General features: G+C 43.0%; 2 protein-coding genes across 3 annotated transcripts in view; both read right to left on the bottom strand.

Moving 5' to 3' along the window:
- The window catches only part of CENPJ (centromere protein J), a 44,063-nt gene extending 39,176 nt beyond the window's left edge, over positions 1-4,887 (bottom strand). For both annotated transcript variants that reach the window (XM_063650635.1, XM_054445931.2), the window contains exon 1: positions 2,829-4,887. The gene's annotated coding sequence lies outside the window, so the exon portion shown is untranslated. The remainder of the gene's footprint in view (positions 1-2,828) is intronic.
- LOC129011217 (phosphatidylinositol 3,4,5-trisphosphate 3-phosphatase TPTE2-like) overlaps positions 4,731-16,284 on the bottom strand; it is a 716,449-nt gene continuing 704,895 nt past the window's right edge. The window contains exons 23-27 of the mRNA XM_063650643.1: positions 13,534-14,707; positions 8,034-8,080; positions 6,640-6,865; positions 5,907-5,953; positions 4,731-4,932 (exon numbers count right to left, since the gene is read on the bottom strand). Of these exons, the coding sequence (XP_063506713.1) occupies positions 14,656-14,707 (52 nt within the window). The 3' untranslated portion in view covers positions 4,731-4,932; positions 5,907-5,953; positions 6,640-6,865; positions 8,034-8,080; positions 13,534-14,655. The remainder of the gene's footprint in view (positions 4,933-5,906; positions 5,954-6,639; positions 6,866-8,033; positions 8,081-13,533; positions 14,708-16,284) is intronic.

Genomic DNA, 16,284 nt, shown 5'->3' with positions numbered 1-16,284 from the left:
GCTGGACCTACAGGTGTGTGTCACCATGCCCAGCTTATTTTTTATTTTTTAATTTTTTTGTAGAAACGGGGTGTCTCTATGTTGCCCAGGCTGATCTTGAACTCCTAGGCTCAAGCCATCCTCCTGCTTCGGCCTCCCAAAGTGCTGGTATTACAGGTGTGAGTCACTGCGCCCAGCCTAAAAATCAGTTTCTATCATGACAGATGGTGTCATTCTATAAGGCAAAAAAATCTGAATTTAATGGGATTTTACAACAAGAGACTGCTGTTTCCCCCGCTGATTCATTCCCCTGTATAATACACATTGAAAATTCTTGTGTTTGGTTTTCTGAAGCATAATCCACGAATAGTATCATGACTATAGTTGTTACAATTGTTCAGTATGTACAAATGCTATCAACTGCCAGTTTATAGAACTGTTAAAAGACATAGAAGACAGTGAACGTAATGATACTGTGTTTTTGCCATCACTCCCTGGTTGTAGAAGAGCTGTATAAAGGCTTACTGTACCATTAATTGCAGCTGAAGAGTTTCTTGGAGCAAGATGATTGCCTGCCAACCATTTAATAACCAAAAACAAAAATGCCAATGTGATGTACATTTTCTCACTGTATCACACTTTGAGAACCACAGCTATTCAGGCATTTTAAAAAACAAAAATTGCTGCCATAGGCAGTAACAAAAATAAATAATGATGTGTGAACATCAGACAAATATATGTTTCCTTTTTTTTTTTTTTTTTTTGAGATGGAGTCTCACTCTGTTGCCCAGGCTAGAGTGCAGTGGTGTGATCTTGGCTCACTGCAACCTCAGCCTCCCGGCTTCAAGCGATTCACCCACCTCAGCCTCCAGAGTAGCTGGGACTACAAGCATGCACCACCATACCTGGCTATTTTTTTGTATTTTTAGTAGAGACAGGGTTTCACTATGTTAGTCAGGTTGTTCTCAAACTCCTGAACTCAAATGATCCACCTGGCTCGGCCTCCCAAAATGCTGGGATTACAGGCATGAGCCACCGCACCTGGCCCATGTTTCCACGTATATGAAGCTGAAGAACAGGCAAAATAAACCCATAGTTATAAAAGGCATATTGGTCGTTATCCAGGAAAATGGGAGTTGTCCTGACTCTGTGAAAGTTGATCATACGAACTGGGTAATTCTTGTCATATCCAACTAAACAATCAAGAAGTCAAGAGAGAAAGGCATTCAGGACACACAACTTTGCTCCAAGAATGGAATTCTCTATAAGTCAGTATGCTGAAACTGCCGGTTGTAACCCGAGACCAGTTTGATCTATAGATGCTGAGGTAACTTGCTGCAATTGTAGGACTAATTTTGCCCTCCACCATGGCCCACTCGGTAGGACCTGCTGCCTCCCCAGAACCTTAGGAGAACCAGTGAACTTTCTCAAAGAGCGACACATATAACAATTCTCTTTTTTATAAAACCTCCAGCTTTCTCTTTGTTCTTTGGACATACTGAAGACCACCTGGTCTGTACGCCTGGAACAGGCGTCTTTCTTCCCAAATAAAACGTTAAACTTAGAGATTCATCTCCAAATTTTTGACTTCAACAACTGGGAAGGTTAATACAGGGAGTAGATACATTTGGGCTGTACACTTAAGATTAGCGCACTTTACTGGATATCTGTTATTCCTGAATAATTTGTAAAAACTTTTTCTAAGCAAATTGTTTTTCAGTAGGAAACCAATCTAAAAAAGTAATGACTTTTTTTTTTTTTCAAAATCAACCACGTAACTTTGCTTAATTTCAATGACCTTAGCAGAAAATCTTTCGAAATCCAAATTCAGAAGGGAGACAAACTACAAGGTCATTTCATAATATGGAAAACTAGAAAAATTCCCTACTAGACTGACAAGTGCAAGCAGTCTTGGGATGCAGTAGCCAGACATCTGCATCTCCCCCTCCAACTCCCCACCAAACACACCTTCTAAAAATATATTTAATGTCAGCATGAAGTATAAAGACAGCTTCACCAGAACCTGCTACTTATTATTGATACTGAGGTCTTGGTAAAGGGAGCACTGATAATATATATGCCAAGATAGGATTAGTATGTGGACTCAGACTTTACAGTTATCAAAATCTGAAGGACACGGGTGCACGTGTATGTCAAACTCATCAAATGGAATGCATTTAAACATGTGCCATTTTTATTGTATAGCAATTATACCTCAATAAAACTTTTTAAAAATGTAACAAATTGACAGCCTTGAAATCTCCAGAGTGCTATGTAAACATTCTTTAAAGCAGTATGAAAAAAAGATAAATTCTCTGCACGGTGACGGAGGAGAGTGGATACAAACAGCAAATTCAAAGCCACTCTTAGACCGTGAAAAGTAACTAGTTGGTTTGGGAAGTGATTTAGCAGTCCCCTAAAATACAACACGTCCTTGAAAGCCATGAATCCACACGAAGCTTCAAGAGAGAAGCCCTTGACAAAGCTGGGGCAAGACGGGCCCTTAGGACAGCCAGCAACGCTACTTCACCACCCTGCTCTAGCGGACTGCGGCTGCCGCGCTGCCCACAGGAACTCAAGTCCCCGCCACAGCCAGGACAGACAGACACCCCAGAGAGGCCGGCTTTCCCAGCTCTGCGAAGAACAAAGCAGCTAGAATGAACGAAGCCACTGAACTGCCGTGGGCCTCAGCGCGCCCGTGGGCCTGAGCGCGCCCCAGCCCCCGCTCCCTCCTCGCCTCGCCGAGCCAACCCCGAGGTCCGAGCGGAGTCCTGCCCGCCCACCGCCGTCCATCTCCGGCGCGGGGCAGCGGACAAAGAGCTCCTCCGCTCCTTTCTCCCACAAATTACCACTCCGTGAAGCCCGGGCCGCTCAGCAGCAGGAAACGACGCCGGAATCTCCGCAGCATTTACAAATGAGCCGCCACAATCACCGCCTCCGTCGGAGCCCCGCCCCCGTCCCGAGGGCCTGTGGGAAGTGAGGATCTCACCCGCGCCTCTTCGCTAAAGCGCAGGCGCCGCTGAGCCCAGTGAAACTACAACTCCCAGTGACGCCACAGCGACGGGCGTTGCCCGGCGGGGGATGGACGGCGCGTCGCCTTCCGACCAGCAGCGGGGCAGTGGTCGACGTAGGCGGGCGGCGTGGAGGGACGGAAAACCGTTTCCGGGAGAGATCTTCCGTGGTGGACGTCGCCCCAGGCTCCGACACTTAGAAAACTAAAGGGAGAGCCTAAGGGAGCGATGGATCTCCGTGTTCCCAGCAAAGCAGGGAGCACAGGGACTCAAAGCTAACCTAGAGCCTGACCGACGCTTTAGAAGGTGTTTTGGGTTTTTTTTTTTTCTATTTGCGTACGGTCTATTTTGTCGTTTTTTTGGTTTGGTTTGGTTTTTTTCTTTTGTTTTCCGCTTTGGCTGAGTGTGACTTAGTAAAGGAGAAAAAGGGCAGTCCACTACACCATTTCATAAGACAAAAATAAGCCTATGAGAATTCATTCCAAAAATAGGCATCTTTCATCTCTCCTCAAATGGCTAATCGGTGGTTTGGCAGAGTGTGTCCATTAGATTCTGAAACTAGTTTGAATACTGACAGTGCAGAATTCAAGAAATGTTTTTTTGTTTTGTTTCGTTTTAACTGCCACGGCCCTTTCATCTAGGAAGTTACAGCACCGTGAGTTACCACAGTTCTACATACCTGGCTTCCGTGTCTGATTAAACAGCAGGCCAAGTAAAACGTTTAAAGAAATCAAATGAAGTGCCATTTATAATCGTTATAACTGAAACAAACGACCGCTAAAGACAAAAATATTTCACAGAAATTTGGCCCTCCGAAATTTGTTTTGCTTTCTACTTCAAAAAAATCAAGATTTCGGTTTTGCTTCTTTTTTCCATTTTTCTTTACTTTTTTTTTTTTTTTTTTTTTGAGATGGAGTCTCGCTTTGTCGCCCAGGCTGGAGTATAGTGGCGCGATCTTGGCTTACTGCAAGCTCCGCCTCCCGGCTTCACGCCATTCTCCTGCCTCAGCCTCCCGAGTAGCTGGGATTACAGGCGCCCGCCACCAGGCCTGGCTAATTTTTTTTTGTATTTTTAGTAGAGAAGGGGTTTCACCGTGTTAGCCAGGATGGTCTTGATCTCCTGACCTCGTGATCCGCCCGCCTGGGCCTCCCAAAGTGCTGGAATTACAGGCGTGAGCCACTGCGCCCGGCCCAATTTTTCTTTTTAATTTTCATTGTGGGTGAGGAAGCTAAAGCCCGAGACTTCCGAGATCACACAACTACTTAAGATGCCAGACAGGGACCCAAACAATCTTCCTTTTCATTTATGATAGCCCTTTAGCTTGAAAGCATGCCCAAAAGTCTCATCGTTCTTCCTAAAATGTGTATCTTTAAGGATAGTCACAATGTCCTCTATTTTTTGTACCTATATTTTATTTGTATGTTTTTATTTTAATATAGTATGTAGTGCCACATTGTTTGTTGATTGAATAAATAAATGAATCTTTTACCACACTCAAGTCTTAACTGGCTGTTAAATTAAGGTTATAATGTGTAAGTTTTCACCTGTAGCCCATGTAATTCTCAAAACTGCCCACTAAGCTTCAAGGGTTCAAATCCATTACAAGGTGGAAAGGCTAGTGGGGAGGAACTTCCATCTTCTGCTCTGCCAGACAATAAATAAAAGGTTCTGCCTTATCAGTGGTTCCTATCCTTGTTGCATCTTCAGATGGTGCTATAGAGAAAAATTAGACTAACGGTTGTGGCACAGGGGTTTTAATGCCAGATTACCTGTTCTGATACAATTCTTTATGCCATCATAGGAGTCAAGAGGGCACTCCTATGTCATGGTTAAGAGTCCAGGATTTGGAATCAGGCAGACCTGGGATCAAATCCTAGCTTGATAACTTACAAACAGCTTTGTAGTCTTCAGCACTCAACTTTTCTGCAACCAGTCTTCTCATCTGCAAAACAGGGGTGGATAATAATGAGACCTTCATAGGACTGTCAAGAAGATTACATTAAAAGAAAGACTATGTATGAAAACGTAGCATGAAACCTCCACATAGTAAAAAGTCAATGAACAGGAGGTGTTTTCATCTTTATCATGAATTTAACTGTTGGTGAACTCTGTCTACCAAAGCCTAGCTCTGTGGGTCATGTCAAATGCTGTGCCAGATACAGAATAATACTTGTTGTATTCCCAAATTATTTGGAAATAATTCTTTTTCATTAATTATTTTTGTGGAGACAGGGGTCTCACTCTGTTGCCCAGGCTGATCTCTAACTCCTAGGCTCAAGCAGTCCTCCCACCTTGGCCTCTAAAAGTGCTGGAATTACAGGCATGAGCCACTGTGCTTGGCTAGTAATAATTCTTTTAATCAAAGTTGATCTGAGTGACAAAGAGTTGACAGCTTTTCATTGCTGGTCTGATGGTAGCAAGTGTCCACTCTATCCAGAGAGGACATGTCAGGTGCAGTGGCTCACACCTGTAATCCCAGCACTTTGGGAGACTGAAGGGGATCATTTGAGCCCAGACGTTTGAACGTTAGCCAGGTATGCTGGTGTGCACCTGTAGCCCTACCTACTTGGGAGGCTGAGGCAGGAGGATCACTTCAGCCCAGGAGTTGAAGGTTATGATCACACCACTAGACTACAGCCTGGGCGACAGAGTGAAACCCCCAACTCTTAAAAAGAAAAAAAGTGGGGGAGGACATCAGGGCTAGCCTGGCCAAGGGATGATTCCTGTAGGAAATCAGTCAGAGTGGTGGGAGAAACTATAGGGAAAGGAGGAGGCCTTCAGAAAAGTCGGAAGGCTCTGCATAGCCTCCAGGGAGAATAAGCTGAAGGCAGCTGTTTTCTGACCCTGAGGCAGAGGGCAAGGACTAGGTACCAGGAAGCATAGGGGAATTTATCGTAAACAGGCTTGTTTACTTACATTGACCAGGAGCTGACCTTTGATTATCCACATCTGTGACCCATTCCCTGCAAGGGGAACAATAATGTTAATTACTCACAGATTGTTTTTGCTCCAGGCTTTCAGCATTATGTCTATACTGAATAAAAGCAAGCAGCTCCAGCTGTTTGCCTGCTCGCTCTGTAGCCACTAGTGCCGAGCAGTCCCCTAGCTGCTCTTACACTGCATACCTGCGTCTGAGTACTCGTTTCATCCATCATCCAGCCAGGGTCTGTGGGACAGACCCAGCAGCTGGTGCCCCGTGTGAGGAATGCTGCAACAGATCATGATGGAACCCCCAAAAACGAGGTGAAGGGACTGTGCAGGAAGTAAGTAATTATTGCCCGCTCGGGATTTCCAAGTTTGAGGGAATTTTCAACCTAGGGTTTCATCATGGGACAAGTTATCAGCTCAACAGCAACACTATATGTAAGTGTTGAAACAGCTGCTTAAAGCTAGCAGAGCCTCGGTCTCAGAGGCTCAATTAAGGGGCCTAATGCCAACTGTTGTTTTCAATAACTCATGGTTCCCAGAAGAAGGCACATTAGACCAAGAGCTCTGGGAGCAAGTTGGGGGAAATCTTAAATGACATCATGCACAAGGGCAACGGGTCCCAGTAACATCTTTAACGTTATGGGCCTTAATCAGAGCTGCTTTGGCCCTGCTCTACACAGAAGAGCCTAAAAAGGAAAGGGAAGAGGAACCATCCACCTACCTTACCGCCTCCTCCTCCCTCAGCCCCACTGTTACTAGGTAAAGGTGCCACAGAGGAGACAGAGTTTCCCTGAGCCCCCTCCTCCAATAAATTGGAAAAAAAGACAAAGGATGCACTACAGTTATGTACTGTCTTAGGCAAGTGGCATTGAAGGGGAGCTCTTGGCCCGTCCTGTGATGCAAGCTCAACAAAGCAATCAGGTATATGAGCCCATCACTTCCAACACCTATAAAGACATAAGAAAAAGTATTAGGGAAAACAGAGCTGCTAGCCCATCTACAAAAGGATTAATTGAGGCCATAGTAGACAACTTCCTTATGATCCCATGGGACTGGTCAGTGCTAGCTCAAACACCTTTAGAGGCCAGTCAATACCTCCTCTGGAGGGCAGAATATGATGAGTTGTGTGAATGACAAGCCAACCAGAATCAATTGGCTGGGTAAAACACATGGGTCACTCAGAAACAGAAAATTGTCAGCATTGGAGAAGTGCACACAGCCAAGCAGAGTGCACACCCTCTAAAGTCACGATTTGGAGGGAAGAAAAGCAACTATACAACCTCTAATCATGCCCATCCCTGTTCATCTTTGGGAATGGGACCTATTAGCGCAATTCGGGGGTCACTATGCAGAGCCCTTTCTAATAGTGGCCACTGTTGTAAGTCCTCCCCTACCCCTGACATGGCTGTCTCAAGATCCAATTTGGGTAGAACAGTGACCTTTAAAGGGAGAGAAATTACAACAAACCCATGAATTAATTGAGGAATAATTAAAAGCCGGCCATACAGAACCAGCAAACAGCCCTTGGAATTCACCCATTTTTGTCATTCCCAAAAAGTCTGGTAAATGGAGACTTTTGCATGACTTACATGCTATCAATGCTAATTTGCAACCTATGGGGCCCCTTCAACAGGAGCTCCCTTCCCCTGCAGTGATTCCTCGAGTTTTAAGTCATTATTGACTTAAAAGACCGCTTTCATACTATTCTCCTTGCAAAACAGGACAGAGAAAAATTTACGTTTACAATACCAGCTATCAATAATGAAAGGCCAGCTCCCCGATTTCACTGGAAAGTACTTCCTCAAGGAATGCTGAACAGTCCTACCATGTGTCAGTATCATGTAAATCAGGCTTTGCTCCCCAGTAGAAAAGAATTTCCTAATTGCAAGATAATCTATTATATGGATGACATCTTACTGGCAGCCCCAACGGAGCCAATACTTTTGAATTTATATGCCTCTGTCAAAAAGAATACACAGTTAACAGGCTTAATCATAGCACCTGAAAAGGTACAGATGTCCTCTCCTTGGAAATATCTTGGATATGTACTAACATCCCAGTCAGTAAGATCTCAGAAGGTTAAATCGAATACTAACAACAGGCTTGTTTACTTACGTTGACCAGGAGCTGACCGTTGATCATTCACACATGTGACCCCTTCCCTGAAGAGGGAACAATAATGTTAATTACCTGCAGATTGTGTTTGCTCCAGGCTTTCAGCATTATGTCTGTACTGAATAAAAACAGGCAGCTCCAGCTGTTCAAGACAACTCACTCTTAAGCCACTAGTGCCCAACAGTCCCCTAGCTGCTCTTAAACACTGCATACCTGTGTCTGAATACTCCTTTCATCTGTTGCTCATCCAGAGTCTGCAGGACAGTCCCGGCAGATCCCCAAGCCCAGGTGATCCGGGCTAGAAAGGGGAACTCCAGCAGGTTGGGGAGATGCATGTGTCTGGCCTCTAGGCAAACCTAGGCAAACCCAAGAAAACCCACAACCTCCTTCACCTGCAGGAAGAGTGAAGGAGTTCTTCACTAAGGCCTGAAACAGATTTCTAGAATTACTTCAGTAAAGAAGTTTCTTATTTTTGAGACGGAGTTTCGCTCCTGTTGCCCAGGCTGGAGTCCAGTGGCGTGATCTTGGCTCACTGCAGCTTCCACCTCCCGAGTTCAAGTGATTCTCCTGCCTCAGCCTCCTGAGTAGCTGGGACTACAGGCACACACCACCATGCCTGGCTAATTTTGTATTTTTAGTAGAGACAGGGTTTCTCCATGTTGGTCAGGCTGGTCTCGAATTCCTGACCTCAGGTGATCCGCCCACCTTGGCCTCCCAAAGTGCTGGGATTACAGGTGTGAGCCACCACACCTGGCCAGTAAAGAAGATTCTAACAACAATGTTGGGTGCAAAGAGACTTTTTTTTAATCTTGGCATTTTGATATAGGTAAATCTATTGCTGGTGTATTGGACTTACAACAAAAGATCCTGGAAACCTAATGGGTCTGTACAACAAAGGGATTATCACATCCACTACATTCTAGAACGCCTGACCAATGATGTTGAATAGACTGTAAAGGATTTCTAGCTTGAATCTTTGATGTGATAACTGCAGAGCAATACCATAATAGTTTTCATACCTGTATTTTTGCTTTCTTTAAAAATAGCAACAATTACATAGTAGTTTGATGGTTTTTCAAGCATTCTGTGGGTTTTTATTACACATTTTTTTTTAGATGGGGTGACTCTATCACCCAGGCTGGAGGGCAGTGGCATAATCACGACTCACTGTAGCCTCAACCTCTAGGGCTCAAGTGTTCCTCCTGCCTCAGCCTCCCAGGAAGCTGGGACCACAGGCACGCGCCACCACATCCAGCTAATTTTTGTTTTTTGTAGAGATGGGGTTTTGCCATGTTGCCCAGGCTGTTCTTGAACTCCTGAGCTCAAGCAATCCACCTGCCTCAGCTTCCCAAAGTGTTGGGATTACAGGAATGAGTTACTGCACCTGTCGTCTCCATCATTTCTACAGGATAGTTTTGACAGATACAGAATTCATGGTTGCCAGTTTGTTTGTTTTCTTTCAGCACTTTATATCATTCCACTGCCTTCTGGCCTCCATGGTAATAAATTGGCTGTTAATCTTATGGAAGGTCCTTTGTATGTAGTGATAATTTCTCTCAAGCTGCTTTTAAGCTTCTCTGTCTTTGGCTTTCAACAGTTTGATTATTAATATAATGCTATTGTGAACTCTTTGAGTTTATCATACTTGAAGTTCATTGAGCTTATTAGAAGTGTTACATTATGTCTTTTATCAAATTGGGACTTTGGGGCCACTGTTTCTTCAGTCACTCTTCCTGTCCTTCTTACCCTCTTATTTCTCTCTGGGACTCCCATTATGCATATGCTGGTGCACTTGATGGTGTCCACAAATTTTTAGACTTTGTTCTTCGTTCTTTTACTTTCTGCTCCTTAGACTTAATAATTTCAATTGTTTTCAAGTTTGCTCATTCCTTCTTTAACCTGCTCAAATCTGTTGAGCGTCACTTGTGGATTTTTTTTTTTTTTTTGGAGACAAGGTGTTGCTCTGTTACCCAGGCTGGAGTGCAGGAGTGCAATCATAGCTCACTGCAGCCATGAACTCCTGGGCTCAAGTGATCCTCCTGCCTTAGCCTCCTGAGTAGCTACAGCCACAGACATGCACCACCATGCCCAGTTAATTTTTTAATTTTTTTGTAAAGATGGGGTCTCGCTATGTTGCCAAGGCAAACTCTTAGCCTCAAGCAATCCTCCCGCCTTGGCCTCCCAAGATGGTAGGTTTACAGGCATGAGCCATCATGCTTCATCCTATTGTACTTTTTAACTATACAATTTTTTTGGTTCTTTTCAGTTCCATAATTTCTGTTTGGTTCCTTTTATAATTTCTATCTCTTTATTAATAATCTTTATTTTTTTAATAATTTCAACTTTTATTTTAGATTCAGAGGGTATATGTGCAGGTTTGTTACCTAGGTATAATTTGTGGTGCTGAGGTTTGGGGTATGACTGATCCCCTCACCCAGATACTGAGCATTGTACCAATAGTTTTTTCAACCCTTGCCCTTTTCCCGCCCTCCCTGTCTAGTAGTCCCCAGTGTCTGTTGTTGCCATCTTTATGTCCATGAGTACCCAGTGTTTAGCTCCCATTTACAAATCTGAACATGCAGTATTTGGTTTTTCTGTTCCTTTATTAATTCGCTTAGGACAACGGCCTCCAGTTGCATCTATGTTGCTGCAAAGGACATGATTTCATTCTTTTTATGGCTTCATAGTATCCCGTGGTGCATATGTACCATATTTTCTTTATCCAATCCATTGTTGATGGGCACCTGAGTTGATTCCGTGTCTTTGCTATTGTGAATAGTGCTGTGATGAACATACTCGTGCATGTGTCTTTTTGGTAGAATGAGTTCTTTTCTTTTGGATGTGTACCCAGTAATGGGATAGCTGGGTCAAATGGCAGTTCTGTTTTCAGCTCTTTAAGAAATCTCCAAACTGCTTTCCACAGTGGTTGAGCTAATTTACATTCCCACCAACAGTGTATAAGCATTTGCTTTTCTCTGCACCCTTGCCAGCATATGTTGTTCCTTGACTTTTTAATAATAACTGTTCTGATGGTATCTCATTGTAGTTTTGATTTGCACTTCTCTGATAATTAGTGATATTGAGCTTTTTTCATGTTTGTTGACCATTTGTATATTCTTTTGCATATTCTCTGTTTTTGAGACCTTGTTCTTCTGGTTGTTTCTTTCCGTTCTTTTTCTATGTTTCTTTTCACTTTTTGTTCATATTTAAGACAGGTCATTTAAAGTATTTGTCTAATAATTCCTATATCTGCGCTTCCTCGGCTCAGGGACAGTTTCTGTTCATTTATGTTTTCCTTTGATTTGGCCATTTTTTCATGTTTCTTTCTTTTTTTTTTTTTTTTTTTTGCATGCCTCATAATTTTTTGTTGAAGATTGGACATTTTGAGCATTATAATGTGGTAACTCTGGAAACCAGAGTCTCTCTCCTCCCCCAAAGTCTCTTGTTGTTTCTTAGACAACCCTATAGAGTAGGTTGTAATGATGAAACTTGGTAAATTACCGTGTCCCCAGTCCCCTTGGTAATAAATTGTGGAGTCAGGATTCAAAGCCATACCCTTTCCACTGTATTCTCTATTCTATCCTTTCTATTCTCATTTATTCAGTATCCTAAAAATCTGAATCTTCCCCATTGCTTTATTCCCATTTCAGTGAATCTCAGATCTGTATCTCCAGCCTCCGCCTCTCTTGAATGGCAGATAAATATATTTCCAACTAGTTACAAACACTATCACGAATTTCAAACTCAGGAAGGCTTAAAGTAAATTTATTATCTCACTGTCCTGTTTCCCCGAACTTTCCCGAAATTTTCTTCTTTCCTGCCCTTGTGAATCCCTTCCATTTCTCAGTTAAAGGACAGCACCATCCACCCACCTCTCTCAAAGCCGAGCTTTGGATTTATCCTCATTGACCAAATCCCTCCTGAAATATGAAACTGAAACAAAGCCCTGAACCCCCTCAGGCTGAAAAGACAAACCCCGCCTGAGGCCAGATCCCGCTCCCCACCTGGAGGGACCCAATACTAGACGCCTTCTGGCGACAGTCCCTGTGAGGGACGCTGCGTTCTCCGGGTGCGAGTTATCGCCAAACTGATAAAGCACGCAGAACCGCGATCCTCAAACTAACACCGAACCCGGAACCGCGATCCCCAAACTGACAAGGGACCCGGAACGGCGACCCCCAAACTGACACGGGACTCGGGAACCGCTATCTCCAAAGGGCAGCTTTCTTTGAGGGAGCCTGTTAGATGTGACTCCTTGCTTCTAAAAATTGACAAATACCAGTCTGGGCAACATGACAAAAACCCATCTCTAGTAAAAATAGAAAAAAAATTAGCCAGGCATGGTGGTGGGTGCCTGCAATCCCAGCTACGCTGGAGGCTGAGGCAGGAGAATCACTTGAACCGGGAGGCGGAGGTTGCAAGGAGCCGAGATCGCACCACTGTACTCCAGCCTGGGTGTCAGAGTGAGACTCCGTCTCCCTCCCAAAAACACCCAAATGCAGAATATATATGTGTATATACACATATACATATTCCATTTAAACATAGTTGTATATTTTTATTACCAATTGTTCAGTTTTTCTCCAGAATGTCTTAACAGAAACCCACATAATGAGTCTTTTTGAATGCATAGAATTATATATAAAAACCCATGGTTTCACTATCACATAATATTAATTTTTAATTTAGAAATAAATGCTTCTATGTTCTTGAGTCACACACTCAATCTGTAACTGAAATCTGTCATGTTTTTATTAAGATGTATATTATAAGCCTGTACGAAGGGATTTTGGGTGTTGTAATATCAGCCATAAAAGCTAGAAATGATTCTTAAACCAACACACATGTTGCAAGCTATGATATTCAATTTTTACCATGTGTTCAATTTACAACATGATTACAATGTTTCTTAAGGTAATGCCTAATTTTTCCACAGTTTGTATGTATAACAATTCTAAATTCACTGTCATATTTACTTAAGAGAGGGTCCTTAAAAACTTTTTTCCTACAGGATGATGATGGGAATCTTTGCAAATTGTATCTTCTGTTTGAAAGTGAAGTACTTACCTTGGCAGCAGAAGAAAAAGCTACAAACTGACATTAAGGAAAATGGCGGAAAATTTTCCTTTTCATTAAATTCTCAGGTATTTCCAAATGTCATAAACTACAGTATGATAAAACATCACGCATGCAGGGAACAGGGTCATGGTTAGAAGAGGAAGCAGAGATTAGCAGCAGGAGAGAGTGAGCTACTTGAAGCTTATCAGGAGAGACTGTGGCTTGGCCGGTTGGGAGGCTGGGCTCCGAGAGGCAGAGGTGGCCCAGCCCTGTCCTCTCCCTGTTCCCTGAACTGCAGGACAATCCCACATGTCCTGTGAGGCAGGATATTACTAGAGCACAGCCAAATATGAAAATAGAATTTCAGACCAGCCATATCTATTTTTGAAGGAGAGAAGTCATAGTACACAGGATTTGCAAAAAGCGCACTGTCGTCACTCACCAGTGTGTCAATGCTGGGGTGATATACTGGTAAGCCAGGTTCCTGGATGCAGAAAGAAAGACATGCAGTGCAGACTCATCTTCGCAATGTAGCTTTTCTGTTTGTTTTGTTCATTGAAAGGCTGCAGGAAGCTACATTCCATCTCTCGAATTGAACTTCTAGGCCTGGCAGTTCAGATAACAGGATTTCACAACTGGATGAAATCTTGGAAACAGTTAAGTCTAACCTCTTCTTCTTCTTCTTTTTTTTTTTTTAGATGGAGTCTCACTCTGTTGCCCAGGCTGGAGTGCAGTGGTGCGATCTCGGCTCACTGCAACCTCCACCTCCCGAGTTCAAGCAATTCTCCTGCCTCAGCCTCCTGAGTAGCTGGGATTACAGGTGCCTGCCACCACGCCTGGCTAATTTTTGTACTTATAGTAGAGACGGGGTTTTTGCCATGTTGGCCAGGCTGGTCTTAAACTCCTGACCTCATGTCATCCGCCTGACTCGGCCTCCCAAAGTGCTGGGAATACAGGCATGAACCACCGCGCCTGGCCCCCTCCTCTTTTTTTAAACCACCTCATTGTAAGAAGTAAAAATAGAAATCCAAAGGCTCTAGGTTCCAGGCTGGCCTGCCCCTGTCATCTCCTGTTCCCTCTGTTGACGAATTGATGGGCTGACTCAGCCTGCCCCTCCCTGGACCTCAGCACTGGGACTTGGCCATAGTGAGCCTCATCTGTGAAGCGTGTTCAACTCCAGCTGAATACCAGAAATGCAATGTCCCTGTTTACTTCCAGTTCAGGTAGAATTGTATATACTTCCCTTATACAGCTTCCCACACTGAGCTGTCTCACCATCTCTGTGGACAGATGAGTAATTCGCACCCGCTCTCCCTTCTCAGTTTGTCTTCTGTGTAGAGAACTGCCAATGTGGTCTCTCCTTTTTAGAAACTCACATACTGTGAGTGCAACCTTGTGGAAGTCAATGTGCATAAACATGTGAAATGTGCATCCCAGCTACTGTAGATAATGAGGCAGCTCTATATGTAATGATGAAGAACAATCGCCAAGGTAAATTCAGTGGAAAAGCCGGCATGGAAGAGGCTGAGGAGCACGCTGCCATGTGTCTACGCATAGTGTAGCTCTAGCAGGATTCGCGAGGAGCAAGTGACAGCAGGTGCCTCTGCAGAGAGGAACTGGGGACAACAGTGGGGAAGAAGTTAACATGTCATTATTTCATTTTTTACATATTCTACAATGTGAATTTACTATTTATTAAAAACTAAATAAAATTGTAAGCTGGGCATGGTGGCTCATGCCTGTAAACCAGCACTTTGGGAGGCTGAGGTGGAAGACTCACTTGAGGCCAGGAGTTCAAGACCAGCCTGGTCAACATAGCAAGACCCCATATCTACAAAAAAACCCAAAATTTTAAAAAATTATGAATTAAAATAAATAATGAATAACTGTGGAACCTCCCTTTCCACTACTAAGAAGATAATTGAATAAGTGCACAAGGATGTGTACATGAGGATAGTCATCACAGCATTGGTTACAATAATGAAAATCTAGAAATAACCTCTAGGGTTAACCAATTATGGTGCATTCATATCCATATCCTTTAAAAACAGTTGATTTTTAAAATGTTTATGTAACTAGAAACTGTTATTTATAGAAGTTTTAGAAATTTGAGAAAAATTATCATAAACTACCTTAAGACTTTTTAAGGATGAAAATTACAGATACAAATAACTTATTTAAATGTTGTTTTTCCTGATGAAGAATGGATTGACTTTTTTTCCTTAGTGCACACATGTAATTAAATATTTTTTATTTCCTGTTTATTGCATATTTGAAACTTTGTTCTATATTTTCTATTTCAGGATGTATGTAACATTGATGCAGGAGCACATTACCTGGGGGTGTAGGCACAAGATTTTCTTGCTAGTGGAAGGTGAACCAAAAAGTGTAGAGGCCACTGGACTAAAAGAGGCCAGCTCAGCCAGTGAAAATATTCAAAGCCAGTTTTGTTGTTTTCAGCAGTTAGTAACTATCAGTAGATGAATATTTACTAGGAAACATTGGCCTTTTAACCACTTTGGGCATGCTTCTTATTTAGTATGTTCATTCTATCATGACATTCAGTGAACATTTATTGAGTGCCTACTGTGCACCAGGGACTAGTAAGCATGTTAAATTTACAAGCTTTGTTAATTTCCACCACAAACCCATAGGACCTCATGTTATTCTCATAATTGAGGAAACTGAGATTCCCAGTGTTGAATGAAAGCCACAGAGTATCACATGGCCAATATCATGGGATTGCAGAGTCAGGACTCAAACCCAGCTCTTCACCACCACGCTATACTGACGGCCCTTTCCCAGTTCACAGGGAAAAATCAGGAACAGGGAGAGAATTTTCAAAATATTAACTTTCCCCATAGAATTTTCTGAAGAACTTTGGTGTGTGTTGCCACTTGTTCACTAACAAGTTCCAGCAGATGACAGAACAAATGAGGAAGTAGCTAATTAATATTAATGAACAATCTCAGAATTTTTCTGAGTGTTGAATAGACTTGAATATTCAACAGTCTCAAATATTTGACACCATTTAGTGGGCACAGACTTGACTCGATATGCTTATTCTACCAAGTTGTTCCTGGTTTACGTGACACAACAGAATATATGCCAGTTTCATGGGGGACTGTCAGATATTCTGAAGGTACCTAATCAAGTCGGTACAGTGGGAAGGAGAGAGAAACAGAAGCCTCGT

Source organism: Pongo pygmaeus, chromosome 14, assembly GCF_028885625.2.
Source record: "Pongo pygmaeus isolate AG05252 chromosome 14, NHGRI_mPonPyg2-v2.0_pri, whole genome shotgun sequence".
Taxonomy (NCBI): Eukaryota; Metazoa; Chordata; class Mammalia; order Primates; family Hominidae; genus Pongo; species Pongo pygmaeus.
The sequence above is the reverse complement of the archived record's forward strand: the minus strand, read 5'-3'. Positions and strand labels throughout refer to the sequence as shown.